Here is a 24154-nt window from a genome sequence, read left to right as displayed (position 1 = left end):
TCCATACATTTTGTAGTAAAACTATATTTCTCACAAAATTTAAGATCAAATAGTTTGATTATTAAATAACATTGATAAATCCTTGAATTGACTCACAGGATAGCTATAGTCACCTGATCTGGTAGGAAACTTACATGTACTGCTTCAGATATATCTTAACATGATTGCAATGTAAAGTAAAGCGAATTTTGATGAAAACCGCACCAAATGTCTAAAATGCTCCGCGAACAATTGTTCTTAGAACATTCACTATAACTAACGACGACATGAGGATATCTTAGAAGTATAAAACTAAACAATAGGTAAAGAAGTTTCTAGCCGAGCCGATCAAGGCCGCGAATCTTTCAGGTTTCATCTGGGTAAGTAATATTGCAGTAACCTAGTTCTGCCGTAAAGCAACATTTGTAAGTACTCAGGTCCGGTTTGTAGAATATTTTAGTCAGTGTTAACTAGGCATTGAGACTTCCATTCAATGAAATTTTTGGATTGTGGCTCCATCATTGGCAGACAGTGTTTTTGCGAATTAGGAAAACTCACAGTAAAATTGTCTATAGGTCTAATATTGTCTATGACTTGAGCGGTGAATAAAGCAATAGCACCTCAGAAATCACAATATGAGGCTTATATGTGTCAGGGAACAGCGCAGTGCAGTTCCACGCAGTTCTTTGTAGTTCAAAGTTCAAGTGTTGTTGCTTGTGTTTATGCCCAAAGTAGTTTCGCTTACTAGTAGGCTAGGGGCTTACCCCAATTCGTAATTTTTTTGTATATATAAAAAAAAAATCTCGGAGGCAAAAATAAAACTTTCAAACACAGATACAGAAACCTAATTAAATTGTAAAAATCTAGATGGCGGCATCGAAGTAAAATGTGAAGAGAATTATGCTCGCTTCAACTCATCTGAAATAAATAGAGTGTACATTTAGCAAATAAATTATGTGAGAAAATAGAAAGAAATATATTTTTAGATTTTTTCTACGATGTCTATAACGGCCGGTCTCAATAACTTAAAACATTTAACTGGAGATCTCAAGTCGACAGCACAAAATATGCTGTTACTATTTTTTTAAATATCAAAAATTTTGAACGCTTTAAAAAAGGCAACACTCGAACCTCTAACGAGTGCATCCGCCGACACGTTTTAATTTTGCATTGAGTGCTAGTAATGTTATGTTTTCAACTATAATTCTTTACAATATTTTCACGTACGAATTTACGTAAACTAAGTCTAATAAATACTGCATATTTTATTATACCAATGATTGAATGAATGATGTTCTATATTCATCTTTGACAAAAATGAAACGATTCAATAACAATAATCATATTCGACCCTGCGTTAGATATTTCACGTATAAGCTATTATTATCTATTTTAGTTTATACAAACACAGATCACCACCAAAATTAAGCATTTCAACTGCTTGTTATCTGTCGGTAAGATATTGAACCCTGTCGTAAGTGAATATTATTTTGTGGATCAAATCATTGTTGCCAGAATCGAAAAAGTCACAAAGTAGCCTTATTTCGCGCAATCATGTGAAATGGGGAAGGATAAAAGAGGTCTTAATTTCCTTATCTATGGTATTCCAATATAAAGTGGATGGTGGTCCAAGTTGTCGATAATTCAGAGTAATTTACAATCGCCCAATTCTGTAGGAAGTCGAGGAGTAAAGAAGGGGCCTTAATTTTCCCTATATCGATTTGAAACTAGACCGCTAGCAATCCGAAATAGTCGAAATGGAGAAAAAGTCGTCGAATCTGCCAACACAGCTTCTGAGTATAGTAAGATAGGGATACGTAGTACATCATCAACAAAAATAAGTGCAGTGTGCATAATTTTATTTTTGCTAATGTTAACTTAGGTTTTTTATATCATAGGGTAGTTGACTCCTCGTTTTAGATATATTTATCAAAAATGTATGTCATCTAAAATCGAACAGAAAATACACGCAATTATAGACAATTTACTAAGCTTTGAATTGTGGTGGAAGGTGTAGGTGTCAGATAATACTAATAGTAAACTGTGACGTCACGATGTATCATCGGCCATGACGTTACGTGTGTGAAAATAACTGCTTTAAGGTTATAGCTTAAGGTCCATTTTTCATACATTTTGTTTCAACTTTAATCTGGGTAACTAAACAAGTATTGACAAGTAAAGAATTTAAATTCACGTCTACGCCTTTAAAATTTAATACGACGAAATTTTAAAGGCCGAAATATCCATGCATATTAATTATTTTTACGTTTTTCTTTCAACTGCGAGAACTAATCACTAACTAGACGTGAATTTAAATTCTTTACTTGTCAATACTTGTTTAGTTACCCAGATTAAAGGTGAAACAAAATGTATGAAAAATGGATCTTAAGCTATAACCTTATTTAATGAATTTTGATTCTGATATCCCAGAAGAATGAATTTTTCGTATTATTTATGTTAAATAATTACAAATTGTAACATTTCCTATGTTTAATTTTGCTAGCCTATCCAAAAGGTGTCATAATCACCATAATATTACTTTGGTGCCATGCCGCCCTGGGTCTTATGGCATTCATTTTTTATCTTTAGCTGTATTCGGTATTGAAGCCGTCTTGTTATCCTCTATTCAACTTATAATAAGAATGAAAATCCTATTTTTTTTCTCTTTTATAAAATACATATTCAAAATCAAGCACGGAAATAATTACGATATAGTTTATATTTTAATAAACTTAATCTGGGCTGCTGTTTATAGGAATGAATATCGAATAGCGAGGACTGCTTGCCTGATACTAGGCGCTGCCCATTACCGATCTCAACACCACCGAACGTTAAATTACAAAGAAGTACGTGGCACTGCACTACAAAGAAACATTTTATATTATGTTCTTTTTAGCTAATACATTTTTTTTTATTGTCATAGCATCTTCACTACAATAATTACCTAGCGCTTTCAATCAGTAATAATACAGATAACCACTTTTGGCAATGATTCTAGCACTGTGTAAGTATTAAGTCGAACACAGATACATATTATATTGTTTGACAAATACACACACCTTCTTGTTTGTCAAACACGCAGTCGCAAGATTTCCATTAAACGCGTCAAACACGCAGAATGCTTGACAAACGTGTCAAATAAATAAGCTTCTACAAAAAAAAACGAACACGTGAAAATAACAAAAAAAAAAATTGTTTACAGAGTACCTTAGTCTTGTGGGATGTCCCTAACAACTCGTACTGCGTCCCTTTTATTTATTGCGTTCCACCTCCTTCCTGCTCATATATCAAGCATTTCACAGGCTAAGGTCTAGTATTTGTTACCCTCCCATCAATTATGACTAGGTTATGAGCTTCTCGTGATCAGAAACACCCTGAGCAGGGTCTATGATGATCACCAAGTTATCTTTTTTTCTACGAACAAGCAATTATTGTCACGTTTCATTCTGTAGAACATTTTATCCATTGTGTTTATCATAGGGTTTTGAGTCTTAAATTTCAATACCTTAGATTTAAAAATACTTTTGAATTAACATCGAATAGTTATATATCTATAAATAATATATAATATGGTAATTAACATTGCCTAATAAATAAAAATTAATTGTATAGTTTAAATATAAATATGATTTAAGAATATATTGTAGCTCAAGTAAAATCACTTCGTAAATGTCCACACTATTCGATAGAAGTGTGCGACTGGGATAGTAAGATATTCCATGCTTGTCATTGTTCTGAGATATTCCACATCTGACATGCCAAATAACAATGCTTCAATTATAGATGAATAATTGTTGGCTCATTCTTCATACAATATATTAGTAAAAATTAACATAGTAAAAATAATGTAGCAAGTAAATAATTGTTTTATATTTTTCATTAACAATTACTTTAGAACAGGTTGGTAGATAGTTGTACCAGTATTCAATATACATACTTTTTTGCTACAATCATTTCTTATTATATGCCTCTGTATAAGTAGATTTCCTTACGTTTTGGTGATGATTTTGGAATATAACCATGCTCATATGCGGGCTGTACACAATATAAGCATGAAAAGAGATCCAGAAGACAATTTTAGTCGTAGAAATAATGTATGTACAATTTATACACAAATATGACAAAACATTAATAAAATTCCAATTAGTTATCGCTATCAGTGATTTTGAATCAACCATTTATGGGTAACATTCGATATGATTTTTGAATTAATTATTCGAAGTGATTCTTGGATTCTATCAGACTGAAAACTAGCATTGGCCATTTTTTATTACTATTTATAAAAGCGCAAGTCGATAGTTGCTTTTATAATCTATGTTAGTTTTATAAGCTGTGATAAGCCAAATTGATAGCCATCAAAACTATATTAGTAAAACAGGCAAATACAAATGAAACTGTATAAGGGCTTTAAATATTATTATCAAGGACGTAATTGTACAAATATATCATATTTTAATAACATTATTGTAATTTATAATTTGCATAGTAAAGTTTATAAGAAGTGTAGATTTAAAAAGCAAAAGCAGTTGCTAAAGTACTTATTGACAATTATGTAATGACATATTATGTAATAAATAACTGATAAAATAATAAATGTTTTGACTGGCGGTAGGTCTCTCATATGTGAGAGTCCGCCTGGAGACCACCGCAATGTCTATTTCTGCCTCCAAGCCAAGTCGCTGTTGTGTTCCGGTTTAAAGGACATTGTAGTGTGTAACTACTGGACATAATAAGGATTAACATCTCATGTCTCAGGATGACGAATACCAAACAATACTTTATAGCTTGAGGTGTTGGATGGTGTTTCTACTTTCTACTGTTTATCGAGCGGTCGTATCGCTTACTGCCAGGCCAACTGCAAGCTCGTCTCGTCATTCAAAGCAATAAGAAAAATACTACTGTTACTAACTATCTAATGTTAACATCAAACTATATTATAAAGTTTAATTTCTGAATTAATTTTACGACCATGATTTTGGTGACATAGAGGAAGTTTCGTGGATATAAGAAAATCGGATTCTTATAAGTGAATGTTAGAAATATAATATGCAAACTCTATGTATAGGTTCGAGCTAAATGAAACCCTCGGTTGCTTAAATATTTAATTTTACTATAATTATTTATTTAACTTAATACTAGTCAAACATATTCAACTATTTAAACTCGAATAACATTGTTCTGAACTATAAATAAGAATTTAAATTATTTTCTAGTATGGAATTTGTGATTATTGAATAATGAGAACATTTTGAATATGATTTTCAAACATGATAACATCAAATATAATCTTAAAAGTTGAAAACCCGAATTATAAATCGAAATGACATTACTATTCCAAACAGCATAATTTTAAATTTCTTATATTTTAACTAACATGCAATATAGACACCGGAATATATTGAAAACAGCGCAAGTATGTGTGACGTACAAGCCGGAACGTTGCACGCTGCGATGTTGTGCGCAATGATCGCAGAGAATCGACGATATGCTTAATAGTCGTCCAGATCGTACTGCCCGTCGATCTCCTCTTCCTCCATCTGCATGGACTGGAAGTCCACCGTGTAGCGTAAAACTCCACCGATTCCTCCAAAGCCGCGCACAAATTGGAACCCCTCCTGACTTTTATCTGTGATGATCTCGAGCTTGGCACCGCAAGACTTGTAGTTGTTTGCGAGCCAGTCAAGCAGCGGCTGGCTTTCCACAAGCTCCATCTCTTGGCCGTTGTCCTTGTCATTAAAGATCGACTTGTCCTGCTCCTGTTCTGGAGTCAAATGCAAAATGGTCTCCTCGCCAGTGGCATGAGATTTCAGTTTGTAGCGCTGGACTAAAATATATTCCCAACAGATGATTATCTCGACTGCCCCGAGCTCGAGGGCGCGAAGAGTATCAGTCACTCCGTAACAGTACTTGCCAGTATCCCGAGAGATCTCACAGAAATACTTGCTGATCAGCTTTTTCTCCTGAATAAACTTTACCTGCTGCAGCGAGTCGGCGGCGAGCTCGATGGCCTGCTTGAATCCGTTCTCACCGCCATACGCCACGTCTACCACCTTAATAATCTTTGACTGCAGACGGGGATCTAATAAGTCTGACTGAGACAACTCAGATTTGAAATCAGCAGAACCAGCGAGAATGATGCCTTTGATATTGGGCCGATCATAAGTAATGAACAGATGGGCAGCTACTTCAGATACCTTGCGAACATAGTTGTGGCGCTTCTCCATGCGGAGACGAGCAAAACGTAAAGCGGACTGGCCGCCACGACCATGTTTCTTTGGGAGGTCCACATTGAACTTATGCAGTATCTCGCGGCAGTTACCTTGCAGGCATCCAAAAAGCGCCCCGTTGCCGTCCATTATGATGAAAGCGAACTTGTCGTCATCTGCGAGTAGAGCAGAGAGAGCTTCAGTGTGGAATTTGTTGTCGCACAGATACAGCGACGTATTGATTGGCTTAAAAGGTTCTAAGTCTATGTTCACCTTCTTCTCCTTACCCTCATCGGTGATGATAGCGCCGCAATAGATGACGAGGCCATTCGGGGGCACCTTCGGGTACAGCTTGATGCGGTGTTGCACTGATTGAATAGCGCTCAACACGGACAAGCGGTTGACACGCGACTTGATGTTGGAAGCAGTGCCCAACTCGTCCGCCAGCATCTTGGACACGCGCGAGATCTGGTCTTTCGGCGGGATGATGAGAGAAATCATCGAAGTACCGTTGCCTCGCGCCTTTTCCAGGTTTTTGATCAGCTTCTTCACCTTCCAAATCTCTACGTGTTGGTCAGACGACGTCTCTTCACCAGACATTTTGCCTCGGTTGTGTTGAACAAATATAGTGAGATGTAAAATAAGTCTGAACAATTCAACAGGCAATTAATCCAAACCAGATGCAGTCGAAGGGATGAGGCACGAAGACGGAGAAGCTGCGTCGCTTACTACGTGTCCGAGAGTTCCTTGATCACTTCAGATTCCGGAATTCTCTGGAAAACAGAAAAAATATTATTACGGTGGTGAAAATACAGGAGACTGAGCTGATGATGGTGGATATTTATTTATTTTTATTTAATTATTTATAGGGAAACCATCAGCCAAATATAACTAAATAATTTACAAAAAGAAACGTATGGCTATTTATTGGGTTACACGAGTAGGTAACAGAGTACTGTGTAGAGGTGTGTATATATCATTGTCAGAACATTATGTAAGTCCTCACTTTATTAACCTATTTAGATACTATACAAGCTACTTCACAAGAAGAAAATGCTTAGCAACAGGTTGACAGTGGCGATAGTTGAATTTAAAGGACCTACGTCGAAAAGTTGGTAAATTATGTTAAATTTCTTGCTTGTTCAAAGTATGTTCGCAATTTTGTAGCAATTCATGAATGAACTTACTGCGTTTATTATACCTTTAACATTGTATTTAAGTATATGCTTGTTAATTGTTTTTATTAATAAATACTCCGAGGTAGGGTTTGGAAAATAATTGAATTTCTTTCTTTTTTGCGCACTAAAACGCGTGGCACCTGGCCTAATTAGCAAAGTGTTATTTTTATTAAAAAAAAAATGATTGTCATGTTTCGCAACAGTTTATTTTTTTATAATTTATAAGCTGCATATTAAGTCGTGGATATGCTGTCCTTATTTTACTCGAAGTGAATATAAAGTGGACATAGAGACGCAGTGATCACAAACAAAGAAAAAGGTAAGAAACCACAGTATCCTAATTTGTTTAATATAATGTCGCAAATTATCTAATTCTCCATTTAATTAGGTAAGTAAATTCACTACATTCTCATCATTGTATTTTTTTTTTTTTTAATCTTTATTTAAGGAGCTTGGTCGTTATTTCACGACTATGTCGCTCCGTACGTCCACTTTTATCCATGCCTACTATTTTTTTATAAAATCAAAATATTTTTTTAATAAGCCTTTAGCCAAACTTCAAATAATTTGAACACGGAACACCATCTGTTGAACGTCACTGAGTGTTTGAAATTTTAACTAAATCAGCAATGAGCTAAACTCACTTTTGAAATAAGAAAACTGCACTAATCGGTTTACCACAAAGTATTAAACTTCTATAAAGTTTTACTGTCTTTTGCACATAATTTTTTATGAATTCGCAATATCAGCACATTTGTTGCTTTCCGATACCTGTCCGGAGTGGATGTGACAGCCGAGCGCCGAGTGCAGCGATCAATACTGTGCAGTTGGAACGAGCAACCGCGCCTGTGCAATGCTCGCGTCGCACTAGCTCACGGCAGGCCTGCCATCTGGCCTGCGCGAGCTAAAGTTCAAAGTTTAAAACACTAGCCGAGCCCACCACACCTTGTCCCATACTCCGGAACAGTTGACGTGCGATAATATGGGTGCTCATTTAGATTTTGTTTGTGCGTTTAATAGCAATATTGTTTGTGAAACTAATTTGTGTTGTTTGTATACATTGCAGACCCCGACGAGCGCGAACTCGCCGAGTTGCTCGCGGAGGAAGAGCTGGCGGACCAGGAGGTGGAGCGGTTCATAGCGCGAATGCAACAGGCAGCGGCGGCTGGCGCGCGGCCCTCGACGGCTGGCGCGCGACCCGCGGCTCCCGTGATGGCGCAGGAGTCCGACACGCCGACGCCGTTGGTCGCGCCGGCTCCCTGCTCGCCAACGAAGCCCGACGATGAAGCCGTAACTGAATACCAACTGCGGATGATTCGACGCAAGTTATACGAGTTCTATGTGTTCAGGAAAGAGATACCTACCATCGACAAACTGACGCGCGTACTCAAGAGGGAATTCAACATCACGGTGTTGCGCAAGGCACTGCTGAAGGTACTGCGTAATGATGGCTTCCGGCTTGCCGGTCGCCAGGAGCTGATTAAGATGCCGCAGGGCGAGGGTCGACATCTCCTGGAGCCCCCGGAGCCCCTGTCACCCGCCACGCCATCCGCGCCCCCCAGCGAAGAGGAGCCACCTGAGAAACTGTTGTAAACGGTCTATCTTGTCTTAGCTAGATGTATACTTCTTGCAAGTGTTTATGTGTAATGTTCTATGAATGTGCATTCTGCCAGTGTTAAATCCTCCCTGAAAGAACTTTTCCTTTAATTTGTACTGTTGCATATTGTATCTCCCGCGTTTTCAGAGCTAATTGCGATTTTTATTGCGCCTAAATGTGTATATTTTTGCGACAAGCGATTGTTACATTTAGTAGAATCGATGTGTTATTGTAGACGTCACATATGCAAATAGTTAAAAAACTCTTCGTTTCCACCTTCCTTGTACGAATAATTTAACACTCCAATGAGTTTTTATATTACTATATTTCTACTTCAATACATACTAACTTTACTATGTATTTTATTTGTTATTTAATTCTATGAGATAAACAAATTTAGTTAGGAAAACATTGTAACATTACGAATTTAAAAAAGAAAATTTAAGACTACTGTTTTATAATGTTATTTCGCAGTTGGTTAAAAAATATTTTTTGACACATAATTTCGTCAATAAGTCTTACAGAAATTTCAAATAAAATTTGTCATGGGTCAAACCTAATTTCACAGTTTTTGTATTGTATGTATATTCGGATATAGTTTTGTTTTTTAAAATATTGGCTATTTCTGTACGAGTACAGGACTATTGTGATCTATTCGGCTATTTTTATGATATTTTACTAAAAAATCAAATGTTCTTAAATGTATAGCGTTAAGAAATCCCTATTTCTGATATCCTATAGTGTAGAGTTTCTGAAAATTAAATGTTCAATGTATTTAAAATGCAATTGTCACAATAAATTTGAGTGTTATGAAAATTTACAAAATAAACTATAGCTGCAAAAGTAGTTTTTATTATGATAACATTTGAGTCCATTCCTATTCGACTTGCGTGCGTGTTATAAAATATTCTTGGAGGGTAGCGTGGTAAGTCAAGGTCGGTATTCGTGACAGCCCCTCGGCGCTGTGTCATGGACGAGTCCCTCGCGTGCTAAATCTTTTGAGTGAAGTAGGTTAGGAATCTAATTTTCGTAATGTTTCTTTTGCGCAACACACTAGATTTTTTCGTGTGTTGGCTTGAGGTATATAATAAGGGTGTATTGAGATATAACCTACGTTGTGAAACCTTAAATATTGAAAAGTAAAGCTCTATTTATCTAACCTTTTAAGATTTTTTATTTATGTTCTACCGCCCCAATCCACTTCTTACTTACGCTACGTACGTACGTACGTATGTTTTGTATGAAAGAAATTGTATATTTTATTTTTTTTCTTTCTTTTCAATACTTCCGTCCTACTGATTGTGAATAATGATTTTTTACAGATTATAGCGTTCACCGGGCTATTAGATACAGCCTATATTTTATGTATGTGACTTAATGTGGACAATATGAAATAAATAAATGATATCACAATAATCATTTGTGTTTTCTTAATTAATACCCCAAAAAAGTAAATATACACCAAACCAGATTTCTAAATACAAAGAAATACCTTGCTTCTCTTTAACCTTAAGCCCGAAATGTATGGCTTGTGCCCAGATTTATTCCTTATTAGATATCTTTGTTCCAAGTAACCTTTGTTTGTTCAGCTCGGGCCTGTTACGTAACTTAACATTTAAATCTAGGACAGGGCGTGGCTTCCCAAAAGGTTTCGGGTTCATCAATAAAACCAAGGATGGCGTGATGTGGCAGCTTTACTGTGATTGCTCAAGGAGCACGCATGCGCACCACGCATGGACTTCCCGCCTTTCTTTGTTCCCGAATCCTGGGTCAAGCGTTATATAACTGAGAGATAGATGGCAAGTTATACATTTTTAGTATTGCGGATTTACACATGCGCTGTAGGCATCGAATGTTCTAGAAGCTTTACCGCATTCGGTTCTGTTTATAAATTTGTATCGATTGCCCCGGTAGCCAATTTGTATTGCGCGGTACGACTACCGCTCTGATGTCAAGGGTTCGAATACAGGGTTGGGCAAAGGGATACTGGGTTTTGCTGTCCAGTGTCAGCCTATAGTCTGGAATATTTGCTCGATACAGGAATACACACACATATCACGTCATGGAACGGAATACATATTGCGACAAATGGGTACATTAGTTACATCTTTGTCTACCCCTTAAGCTTCGGAGATGAAAGCATGAGTGTGTGTATTCATTTTGCTGGCACCGAGAGGTGAAGCTCGGAGAGTATCGAATATCACAAATAAATTTTTATCCTAAAAGAAATTCATCAAATAGAGCGAAGTAAGAAATATCAATGTCCTATTATGTCAAATTATATTTGGCTTATTCGGACTGATAAATACCCAAATATCGGCATACTTGTACAATAAGGGAGACCGCAATGTCTATTTCTGCCGCCAAGCACCAGTGTGTGGTCACTTTTATGTTCCGGTTTGAAGGACATTGTAACCAGTGTAACTACTGGACATAATAAGAAAAGCTATATTCATAAGCTAATACCCTATAATTCTCAGAAGAAGCAGCAAATTCTTTATTTTTATTCCACGTTTGGCCCATCGAACTAAGGGAATATCTTTCCCCTCTGACCTCTTTTCAATAAGAGCATGAAAAGAAATTTCTGTACAATATTAGTTAACTTCATATTTAGTTAGAAAATCTAAATTCAGTTATTTATGAAAATCTTATCGCTTTCCCTACAATAATGTGATGTCTCATGGGTATGGTCTTCATTAATTAAGTTTTTTGCCACTATTTTAACTTTATTTCACTAAATACTGAGCTCGTTTTCGAGACAGTTTTATTGTAAGAAATCAATCATAAAACTAATTTTAAAAGAATTTTAGTGAACAATATTTGCATAACTAAATATTTAAAATAATTAACCGTGCAATAACAGTAAACAAATACAAATAATTTATTTTTCAATCTTACATTAATACATTATTATGACACAAAGGGATCCGCACTAGGCGTAGCTGTATCGGACTGTCTGGAAGTATTCCCAAGATATATTTCAACTTTGATTGTACAAATAGCAAAAAAAAAAAATAATAACACTGGGATAAGTTGTCATGCACTAATTTAAAGAAATAAACCCCCGCACGCTTCCCTTGTACATGCGGCTAACTCAAGTTGGCGGGGTAATAAGTACATTTGTAAAAAGTACACGCAGTAAGAGTTTTGTGTAAGTCAAAACTTCATTTTTGTAAATAATCATCATTGTAAAAAAAAACATTTTTGTAAAAAAAATTTTGTGATGTTATAAAGGATAAAAAATTTTGGCATCAAAAACGGGATTTGGCCAAAGTCGACTTAGCGTATGTTTATTGCGGCTATCGATCTGACCATAGGGCGTCTCACGCTACATTTGATATTTTTCTTTTTATGTAGTAAAATAAGTGATATGGTCGATACACATTTAAGTTATAATGTAGTTTCAACCATTACCATAAATAATGCAATGGCGAAACGGACCAATACTAGAGTGATTTATATTTAGTCTAGATCGATTTCTTAACTTTCGGCTTTTGCTATCCTCAACAAGGCACTATGTCAAATACAGCGAACAATTATGTAAAAAGATTCCCATTATTTGCATATCGTTCAATTTACAATGTTGATAAATGATGTACAATTAAAAATTGCTCGGTATAGGCGTACACAAAAAAATTCGCGAGGTGGTAGCAAAGCATTGATTACAATGCTACTGATGTTATAAGCGCTCCTTTTACAAAATTGTTGAAGTGTTTTCTGTCTGTAAATTTTATCCGTCATTGTATTATTGTCCACACTTATTTAGGAATAAAGATTTTTAACTAATGTTATATAACTCTTAATTGGTTTCCTAAGACACTGGCCTTGGATAATGCGATGTTTACAATAATTTCCTGTAATCTCTTTTATCTTTGTATAATTTTAAGCTTTTATGTAAGTCTGTTTCATTAATATGATTTTTGAATAAAACATTTCATTAATTTATTCTGAGGAGTTGGTTTATATTATTCCGCGATCATAATTCATCTCTTAATGAACACAACATGGGCATTCAGGGTCCTCATTCTCTATGACATTGTACACTCGTATCCAGACTGTTACCTTCGAAAAATAGGTATGGAATGGTATTCTGTATACTTTATTATAGTAGCTCGGACAAATGGCATCACAACACATAATGTTAAACAAAGTGAAGGCTATAGAAAGAAATGGTCCAAAGATACAAGCATCCCCGGACGGCCTGCAAAAATGTTTCTTCACGCTTGAAGGACCCCAAGTTATAGAAAGGAGGGAATACGTATGCTGGCAAAACACACAGCCTGATGATACGGCACAGATATGATAAAAACCAATTTTAATTGTCATAAACGCGAGTGCGTTACGTGTTTGTTATAACCTATCAAAATAATGTGCAGCGTAATGAAATCGTTTATTTGAATCCGTAAAATTCCGTACATTATTTAGATTCCGTCAATATTAACTCTACCACCAGTTCGGAAAGCAGTTCTCACCAAAGAACGGGCAAGAAACTCTGGTGTTGCTCTTTTCAAAATCAGTTTAAGGTAAAGACTACAATACATGATAAAGAGAGGAGAAAAAAAAATACAATTGGTTTTTTATTGTTGTTTAGAGCAGTTCATTTAGTAGGTACTTAAAGCCCAGTTCAGTTTGGCCCGAATTGGATTTTGGGAACAAATTCCACTTATCACAAAGTACAAAGGCACGGCTCAACGCTCCTCATATTTAACATTTAAAACAATGATGACTCCTTAGTCATTGGCAGGCTGCTGTATCGAGTATTTTACCATTTCTTTGTTCACTGGACTCGCACTAAGCCATTAATGATGATTTTGGTCATGATTATGAGTATTCGGATTGATAGTCGAATTTAAAGGGCAATTTCTGGTATTGAGAATTGAAAAGAAAAATTGTCTGTAGACTGCTACATTACACTACTATAAATTTATTTTATGAATATTGATATTATAATCTATTTGTGGGAACATCTTAAGTTACGAAGGTGAGATCCGATGTTAGCATTAACAATGTAGGAACGCCATTTTGAATTGCTTTGTTTTATGGCCGTGGGCTTCGAAATCGATACTTATTTGAGCGTATCATTTGTGCACCCAATGGAAAATAAAAAGCAATGAAATAAGTAAATGAGTAATAGGTTTAGACATTGCAAAAAGAAACCACTGTATATATTTATTTTGGATAAAATGGTTTAACCACATATTGTATTATAATATGCTCTTTGCTTCAACGAATTATATTGATATCTATAGCTATTGTGTAAGTACAAATAAAAAGCTAAATGTTTTCAAACGTTTAATTGGTTCGGGTTAACATGAATTACCTACCTACAGTACTTTATGCCAAACCTTACATAGAAATATTTTGACGATTAGATTTCACCGAACAATACCATGTAGCCTCGCTTACCGCCATCTAGTGAACGTATAGTACACTCTGAACGCTTAAGGACATAGAAAACGCGCACGAACTATAGATGGCAGCACAAACCCTACACGACACCCAGTGTAGATAAAAAAGCAGACTTTAAACAGTGGTCAGTTAAAAATTATGTAAAACGCTCTTTTTACAGTAAACATTATATTAGCAAAATAATTACAGAATACAATTTTAGACATTCTTTTGACAACGTCCAGCCAGAGAGAATAATAATCGAATAGTCGCCTCGTGAGATATCTTCTCTTCTGCCAGCCTGCCCGCGCAGCCGAATACTTCCGGAAACGCCCGATGTCATCGGCTAGGATAGCGGCGCGTAACAATTACATTTTTCCGACTTATAATTTGTTTGAAATATGTTTACTTTTCTATATAGCAAAAATTTTAAAGTATTACGGCTTATTATTAATAGGCTTAGGAGATTAAGAAATTAAATTACAGATTTGTTTTTATATATTTTAAAACAGAAGGGAGAAATATAAATACAAATTACTTCAGAGATTATGTTTTATTATTCGGACAGCGTTTCGCCTTATACTAGTGCACACAATTGAATGTCCATTGAAATGAATGCCTTGGGTTTTTATACCCGTCATTAAACAGTTGGATGTCATGTCACGAACAATCAACGGCGAACCATAGGCAATATTGATACTGCTGGCTGGCTCGAGTGGAAGTTGCGGCATCAACCTCCGTAGTATGGCTTTAGCTTTGGCATTGGCTGTGGCTGTGGCTGTGGCTTTGGCTTTGGCTTTGGCTTTGGCTTTGGCTTTGGCTTTGGCTTGGCTTTGGCTTTGGCTTTGGCTTGGCTTTGGCTTTGGCTTGGCTTAACACGTGACTGCATGGCTGGCTTTGCTTGGCATGTGCTGCGTTGTAACAATTTATTTAATTTACTATCAATTATACACTATTATATATACTAGAAGTAAAGAAAGTAGACGATTATTATAAAGTATACACAGTTAGTGACAAAGGGTCCATATAAACCGATTCTTACCAGCTTCCATTTCATAAGTAAGATCTAATTATCATTAGAACTATTTGGAAACCTAATTTATGCATATTAGTACCTAGAAGTTATGACAAATTAAATTTCAGAAAACTTTGCTCTTCGCTACTATCACACACACATTCACTAATTAGATGTAAGATACATATAAAATATAAATTATGGTATTGTCAGTATGGACAGTATTTAAGCCTATATTATGATGTAAAGCTGAAGAATTTATTTCTTCGTTTATTTATTTGAACGCGTTAATTTCAGGAATGCAAATAAATGTTGCAAACAAAATGACTGCGGATGCTCCCAAAACAATTTTCTAATTGGACTTGACTGACCATGCGCTCACAAACTCTATATTGTATTTACAATTGAAATTTTCAAATAATCGGTCGACTGAATTTATGTATTTTCGTTTTCAAAAAACGATCCTAATCCTAATCTTCGATCCGATCCCGAGTATAAGCCAATCAGAATGCGTCATTTGTAAGCATGTCAACAAATCTTTGTTCTGATTGGTCCATTTTTGAGATAGATCGAAAAAAGCTATTGGGATTTAGGGGCGTACCTACCTTCGTATCGGCTGTATCATACGGGGCCCCCGACCTTTGGGTCCCCCCTTGGCCCATACCTACATTAAACTAAGCGGGCGTCCAACTATTAAAATGGATAATTCTCAAAAAGTCAGAAATAAAATCATAACTCGAAAACTATGAAAAATCGCGAATCATACATTTTAGAAACGAACCCGGCATTCATATATGTTCGTTTCGCTAACACTTTTTGGCTTTTAATTTGCTTTTTTATATAGATCATGGTAGGAGAATCTTTGATTGAGTGCATTTTTGAAAATTTCTGTTATTTTCACGCGTTTGAAAAGTGATATTTGGATTTTTCAACTCAGTATCAGCCCGGAGTATGGAATTTGTGCCCGAAATGGCGATAGGCTCGCCTCCTATCACATCATGGGACCGAAAATACTCGGCGAAAAGTGGGTGCCCTGGTTGCGCCTCTGCACACCCCTTCGGGGATAAAATACGTAATGTGTGTGTATGTACAAGATTTACACGCTTTAGACGTCCCATCACTTTAAAAAAAATTGGGCATTCGATAGATTTTACGAAGTCGTTCCTAAAGCATTTGATAACATATAGTGGAACCAGTAACAATATTTATCACTGTTAGAAACATGCATCAAGAAACTTAAAAACACAAAAAAATGCTATATTGTTAAAATTGAGGCCTCACTAATAATTATACTACATACCTTTTTTATCAGAATCTGTCAGCTGTCACAAAACGAAAAGTAGAAAGCTAAAGGTTCATCATTAGCCCGTTGCAGTCCACTGCTGGACATAGGCCCTTCAAAAGTACGCCACAGAGGCCGGACTTACTGCTTCATGCGTCCATTCGCTGCGGGCCCTCTGCAAATAAGACCTTCGACTTGTAGCGGCGTAAACTTAGACACCGCTGTAGAGGAACAGATGATTGCGTTCCTCTATGGAAGGGGAAGATTCCCAGTCAGGCAGATGTTTGTGACCGGCCGCGGCCCCACCGACGGTTCCTATTCGGACATGGTATGTATGTAGCGCGTCGCGCAAATTCCGCCATCGCAAGTCAGTATCGTCTCTCGCCATCTAGCGTGATTGTAGTGCGTTTATCAATACCTCATAGGTCTTCTCGTAGTTCCATTGATGTTGACGAGATGGCGGTATTATACTAATTGTACCGCCACAGACGTGTTGCTGGTTCCATAGTTCTGCGTTGAATTTTGTCTCCGTTTATAACGTTCACAGAACTGCCTCGGATGGCACCTTTAGTCAAATCTAGTAACTTTCACTGAACATACTAATCGCTCACATTCGCCGTTTTAATTATGTGCACCTTAAGGGATGAAAAGCCATTCCAAAACGCCAAATGGCCTTTTTTTGGGAAACTCGGCGCCAATTCTGCATACCCTGATCGTAGTTTTTGATCCAAGCCAAGTTGGTCGCGTTGGGTAAATCAGTCACATAATGCTCCACAAACAGCTTGCGACTCCGAAGGTCATGCTTGACATCTTGAAGTGCTTTGGTGAGCTGTATTCTCTGCTCCTCACCATAAGAAGTATTGTAATAGTTGATCCTCTCGTGGAACGTTCAGAAACATTTCATTCATGCCAGCTATGACGGCGATAAGCGGCGATAGCCTAGTTGGGTGTGGAACGGACTGCCGAGACGAATGGCCGCAGGTTCAAATCCCAATGACACACACCTCTGACTTTTCTAAGATTATTTGTGAACTATCGCTTGCTTTAACGGTCAAGGAAAACATTGTGAGGAAACTTGCATACCTGAGAAATTCTGTATAGGAATTTTAAAGGTTGTAAGGTCTACCAATCCGCACTAGGCCAGCGTGGTGGACTAACGCCTAATCCCTCTCAGTAGTAGTGTTGGCCCGTGCCCACCAGTGGGACAGTACATGATACAGGGCTGATATTATTATTTTGTTATTATATATGACGGCGATTGTCGCTTCCTTCCGATATCGGAATAATATTCCGGCCAGAAACAATAGTAAGTTCGAGCCATTCAACGCTGCTGAGACTGACTCCCTTACTTTCGACTGCGTCGTACATTTACCGCGGCTTGTCGGGCTTATTAATGTTTTTTTGCAGTTATAAACTGTTGTCTTTTCACTATTCCCGTGGGGAGTCGTATCTCATCACCGCTGTTTGTGTTCGTGGTGCAATTTGTGATGCGCATGCGCCGGCGCCTTCAACACGGCATACAGAGTCCTATATCCGCAAGTTTCGTCAACAATTTGTATCTGTTGCGTATTGCGAGGAGACTGCATGGTTGTTTATTAATTTTGTGTCTTTCTGGGCGTTATTTCTTAAGCCAGCTCCCTCAAAATTCCTCTGGTCTTTGGCACCTGGAAATAGTTATAATTTTATTGTTAACTTATAGTATACATATAATAAATTTGTACAGTTTGTACATTACAGATACTGAGGAAAATGTAATGTGGGTTGAGGGGGGGGGGGGGGGCTGGTATTAATAACAGTAACAGAAAAAAAAGAGCAATATTTTTTTTTATTTTTTGTCTGTCCGTATGTATGTTTGTGCACGCGTAAGTAAAAACTACTGCATGGTATAACCAACTGTATCGAACCAATAGTTCCTGAGACTAGCGCGTTCAAACAAACAAACATCAACACACATCAGTCAGAACTGCACTCAAGCACACGCCATATTCGCACCAAAATACAAAATTACCAAAAAATAAAACTGGGAATATTTTAAATAATTATTATTAATGGGTAATGTTTGGCACAATATTAACAAAGATAGGCGAGTATCTGGTTTCACTTATTAAGGAAATATCAAAATATCCCTGTATAAAGAATACTAGCTTTACCGGCCGCTCCCGCCCATGGCACTCTTATCTATCTGTATATATAAAAATGAATCCCTATTTCCCTTGGTCACGCCATCACGCGTGAACGGCTGGACTGATTTCACTATTTTTTTGTTGTGTTTGCTATTGTCAGGAGGTTCCAATGAAAAAAAAAAATCAAAAAATTGCGCGGAAAATTAGAAAATTTAACAAAACTTAACGAAAATATTAATTTTATATAACTGTCAATTGTTTGAAATAACTGTCAGCGATTGAGAGAATGCGCGCTGCAAATTCATAGTTAAGACGAGACAACGTCTGTCAGATCAGCTAGCACTCTTATATTAAAATCTTACTGTGCATTTTCCTTGAATAAATAGTGTATATCCCACTGGTGGTAGGTCTCTAATATATGAGAGTCCGCTTGGGTAGGCACCACCGTAAAGTTTATTTCTGCCGCCAAGCAGCAGTGTGTAGTCACTGTTGTTTTCCGGTTTGATGAACTTTGTAACCAGTGTAACTACTGGGCATAATGAGACTTAACATCTCACGTCTCAGGATGGCGAGCGCGGTAGAATACCAAACAATACTTTGTAATTCAAGGTGTTGAATGATGTTCCTATTGTTTATGGGCGGTCGTATCGCTTACCATCAGGCGAACGGCAAGCATAACTTGCTCTAACCGTGTGTCAAACATAAAATTCAATCAGCAATCCCTAAACTTCGACATATTTTATCACAGTATAATATAACTTACTTATTCTCTGTGATATGAGGTACTCTCGTTGCGTTCTAATGTTACGTTATCCATGATAAGCTCGTCCATGCATCCTAAAAAAGTAATTTAAAAAAAGTAAGAATAGTTATGAAATATGAATCATATTTAGTTTTGAAAGAACTACATAATGAATTCTTAATACTCAACAGGGAGCTAGTGCTGAAATCTATAATAATTAATGCAATAATATTTATTTCCAAAAATGTATCTGCCACTACTGTTTTAAAAACTGTTTCTGAGACATCAATATAAATATCCCTGTTGAATAATAACACACATGACTTCACGCCACTACACCACTCACCACTTTGAATAATTAACTCGTAAGAGCGCAAAGTTTGGAATACAATCTAAAGTTTTAAGTTTGTGTATTATTTTTATTGTAATCTGTTTTTCATCTTAATTTAAAAAATAAATAAGTAAAAATGACCTGTTAAACATGATCAGTCTTACTTATAAACTCGTCTTATGTTTTAATCAATTGCTTTGCCACTGATTACCAAAAAATTGTCTCATAAACTTGTTTTAGCGTTAAGAGGTGGTTAAGCATTGCTTAAATATCTGTCAAAATGAAACCTCACCGGTGATTAAAAGTTTAAAAACAGATTAGTCAAGACGTTCTCATGTCTCAGGATGGCGAGCACAGTGGAATACCAAACAATGTAATTCAAGGTGTTTATGGTATTTCTACTGTTTATGGGCGGTCGTATCGCTTTCCATCAGGCAATCGGCAAACTCGTCTCGTCATTCAAAGCATTAAAAACGTAACTAAGCATAGCTTTGAGAAATAAAAATCTTAAAAAATTGCGTTACGTAATGCTTAACACGCATATTGCATGTCTCCCCCGAGTGTCTATATGTCCCCGATTTAGCCCGCATGTTACGCAAAATAAAACCGAATAATTTTCAGTTATTAGTTTTTGAATGTTATATTTGATTTTGAATTGATATTACATTTGAGCAACCAAACAAAAAATTTAATGGTTCCATTACATTATATTATCTTTTTTATGCATCTTCTGAGTATTTCCAAAATACATTTTAATATTTGCCAAGTCGGAAACTCTATAATTTTATTTTATTATTTTATGTACTGATGTACAGTCAGCAGCAAAAGTAGACCATCAAACACAAAATCTCAAATCACTTTTAAAAAAATTGTATCTTTATCAGCAATTGTTTTATCTTTACAAAAATATACTTCAAATGTATACTTTGTTTCAGAAAAAAAGATTATTACGATTACAGATAATGAGCAGAAGCGTTTTTTAGTTTTTAATTTGTTTCAGCTTCTTTTATGGCTGACTGTACAATGTACATAAGATATATAAGTCAAAATTAGTTTACTACTAACCTTTAGACCATTAGTAGTTGCTTCACATAATATGGTTGACACCTGGACAGGTGATGAAGTTTCCATGGCCTGGAATATACAATAAAAAATAAATTATTTCAATTTCCTATTATTGTTGTTTTTATGACTTTTGTACTTCCACGGCAAAGTGACTCCACTGAATCTGATGGTAAGGGGAGTGGGTACCAATTAAATGTCAACTCACGAGAGATGATTACCCCTCGGCAGTCGACACAATTATGTCGGCCTGTTGGAAACGGATACATACTTACGTGGCCAACTATAGGAGGTTTCAACAACTATTAGTATACCATATATCCTACCACCAGTAATGATAACTAGGTGTTACTCTTACCCTGCATGGAAGCCTTCATCACTACAATCATCCCTAAAACACCATAGAGATTCATAACATGTACAATACCAACGCCACATATTTCATTCCATTAATGCCCATAGGAGGAAATAATCAAGACAAAAAGAAGTTTTCTATGGTAATCCAAATCATGGTACACTGTGGACCAACAACTGTTTGTTTCTACATTCAATTCTAACAAGAAAAAAATCATCCAAAGATTTTCACAAACTAACAATTGTAATATTAAGATAAGTAAGATATTGGGTATTTGAGTAAAACAATTTAACTAATACTAAACTCACTTGAAGTTAGGCACAAACCTTGTTACTTCTTTTCTCCCGTAGTTGTAATTTTCTGATTTTTTTTTTGTTAGTCCTGTTCCCATTAAGATGGTATAATGATTAACACTTACTTGTAAATGCGGAGTCACCAAAGTGCTTACTGCATCTTGTTGCACAAGTGACTCTTATTAGTTGATCTCCCCAGTAGGGTGACAGTATTCAGCTCATTTGTGTGACCTGGAATTATTGAATAAACTAGATTATCATTTAATATTATTGTATTAATACTAGGGGGAATTCCCCTTATACAAAGGTTTATTTGACTAGGTATAGCCACATAAGTAGAGCTGATTGCATTTAAAAAATTTCAATTTACCTATATGCATTAAGTTTTTGTGTTTATTTAAGTAAAATAAAAAAAAAATTGAAATGAAAATAGTGTAGGCAATTTAAGGTTTTGAATGGCTGACTGTTTTTTTCACTGTCTATTTCTACCTCAAAGCATTATAACCATGTACCATAGTTGGGGTTTGAAGAACAGTGTAGCATAATTATTTGGTATTATGAGACCTCACATCTTATGTTTCAGGGTTAAGTGTGCTGTAATATACCGTGCAGTCCTTGATTTGGCTAGTATATTACATTAAATACTGCTTTAATCCGTAACATTAAATCTTCCGTTTCTCTTAATAAATTTATTTACACACTTTATATAAAGATTAGTGTATAGGCAGACTTAATGCCAAAGGCTTTCGACCTAAGGGGGGTGCAAAGATAAACAAGGTTGGTACTTACATCTAAAAATAATGAGATAAATAATTTCATTAAATGTGTAGCATTTTTTTTTTGTAAAAATAATATTATTGTAAAAAATTTAGGTAATGTATATGTTATGGAATAATTTATGGATATTACATATTATAAGAATAAGATAAATAAATAATATTGTGCTGTAAAACATCGCGATTCCTACATTCTACATTCTGTCGAGCAGCTGTTGACTAACTCATTTTAAATGCCAGCCGCGTGATGGATTTTTTAATTCCACATCTACCCCGCAATTCACGCAAAACCAAAGTAAAACACAATAATGACCCATCAGTTTGTTTACATTTTGTCACGATCTGAAATATGAAGTACAACTCGTAAACTTACTTTATTATATTGTTACCGGGTATAATGTGATACCTCGAAATCTTCTTGAGTGATGTTATTCGTCGAAGTTCGTTGCGAGTGTAGTTTATCATGTTTACAAAAATACACTGTGAATACATTAACACGGGATTATTATGTATTTTAAAACACAAACACAATAAACGTAATAAACAGACGTAGGTATTTGAATATTTTTCAATTTCAATCACCTTGGCACTCTGTCAAGTTGATGTCATAACAATGTTTTGATGCCAGTCTAAAAAAGTAGGTAACTATTTCTTCTAAAAACAATATTCTATACAAAATGAATAACGAAAATATTCAAAAATACACAAAACACATAGAATTTATAGATAAACTTAATCAGGTTTTGTTATAGAATCATTATAATCAACATTCGAATCGATCATGCTATGAATATTTTGTACAGGTCACACAAATCCACCATATTGACTTCTCTATTTAGCGTATAGCGTTGTCTTCGTTTCGCTTTTTATTCCTAAAGCTGGTATTGGCTCCTTAGCGACCCATAACGCGAAATACGCACTATCGTATAGTTAACGCAAGGGTGAATTGCAGATAAATTTGTATGGAAATTTGCACAGCGCCCTGCGGGAGCATTTGAAACTAAAATACAGCAGTGTGAACATAGCACGCGTGGAAACTTCGAATATGGAACGTGCACAAACTAGATATATTATATAGGTGGCAGCACAATATCGACAAGGCTCAGAGTGTGGATATAGAAATAAAAATTCCCAAACTATGGGGACTTTGTTTACAATTTTTTTTTTAATATGACAAATAATAAGTAATAATTGACAAAAAACATTGGTCCTCGCCGATTATTTTTTATAGGCAGAATATTTTTTTAAATGGTAGCCAGTTCTTTGGATGTATTTGAAACCAATTTATGAAATTGAAAGAAAATCATTTACGGATTTTATGACTGTTATTTACATTATTATTTTGTCCCGACGTTTCAAAGAGTTTGCATGAGTTGAGTTTGCATTCGTTATGGTGACGAGGCGGGCTGGCTGTAAAATTTTCGAAATTTTGGGAGCAAACGTTGACGTAATATTCTATAGACACCAGTGGCGAAGCGTCCATACAAGCCGATTCCCACCGGCTTCCCTTTTAGGTTTTCGGTAATACTAAACAAAATATTTAATAGGCAAATATAAATTTACAACATACCAGACAGTGGACAATAATTATAATAGCTTAACTTATTAATTAATGATCACTTAATAATGACATCTATCGGCGAATAGCCCATTGTTTGTTAATTTAATCGATATCGATTACCTATTTTAAATAACGTTAGATGGCGCACTTAGTATTTAGTTCCCCAGAAATTCCGTTACCAAAGTGAAATTGTGACGCCACTGGCGCAAGGTAACCCGCTGTCAAGCGGCTTAATGTCGTAGTATGTTTTTAATATAGATGGCAGC

General features: G+C 35.9%; 2 protein-coding genes and 2 long non-coding RNA genes across 4 annotated transcripts in view; 2 read left to right on the top strand and 2 right to left on the bottom strand.

The window, feature by feature from the left end:
- LOC115440555 overlaps positions 1-24154 on the top strand; it is a 93849-nt gene that overhangs the window by 16927 nt on the left and 52768 nt on the right. The window lies entirely within an intron of this gene.
- LOC115440552 (eukaryotic peptide chain release factor subunit 1) lies at positions 5156-6843 on the bottom strand. Its single transcript, XM_030164916.2, has one exon. It carries the CDS (start codon positions 6783-6785, stop codon positions 5469-5471), a length of 1317 nt encoding a protein of 438 aa, XP_030020776.1. The 5' UTR covers positions 6786-6843; the 3' UTR covers positions 5156-5468.
- Positions 8264-9400, top strand: LOC119188357. Its single transcript, XM_030164924.1, has 2 exons — positions 8264-8349; positions 8430-9400. Exons 1-2 carry the CDS (start codon positions 8346-8348, stop codon positions 8954-8956), a joined length of 531 nt encoding a protein of 176 aa, XP_030020784.1. The 5' UTR covers positions 8264-8345; the 3' UTR covers positions 8957-9400.
- On the bottom strand, positions 17799-22936 carry LOC115440560. The gene is made up of 5 exons (XR_003938361.2): positions 22701-22936; positions 21677-21782; positions 20907-20975; positions 19532-19605; positions 17799-18309 (listed from the first exon to the last, which is right to left on the bottom strand). It is a non-coding gene; the product is annotated as an uncharacterized LOC115440560 (long non-coding RNA).

Source organism: Manduca sexta, chromosome 27, assembly GCF_014839805.1.
Source record: "Manduca sexta isolate Smith_Timp_Sample1 chromosome 27, JHU_Msex_v1.0, whole genome shotgun sequence".
Lineage (NCBI taxonomy): Eukaryota > Metazoa > Arthropoda > Insecta > Lepidoptera > Sphingidae > Manduca > Manduca sexta.
The sequence above is the reverse complement of the archived record's forward strand: the minus strand, read 5'-3'. Positions and strand labels throughout refer to the sequence as shown.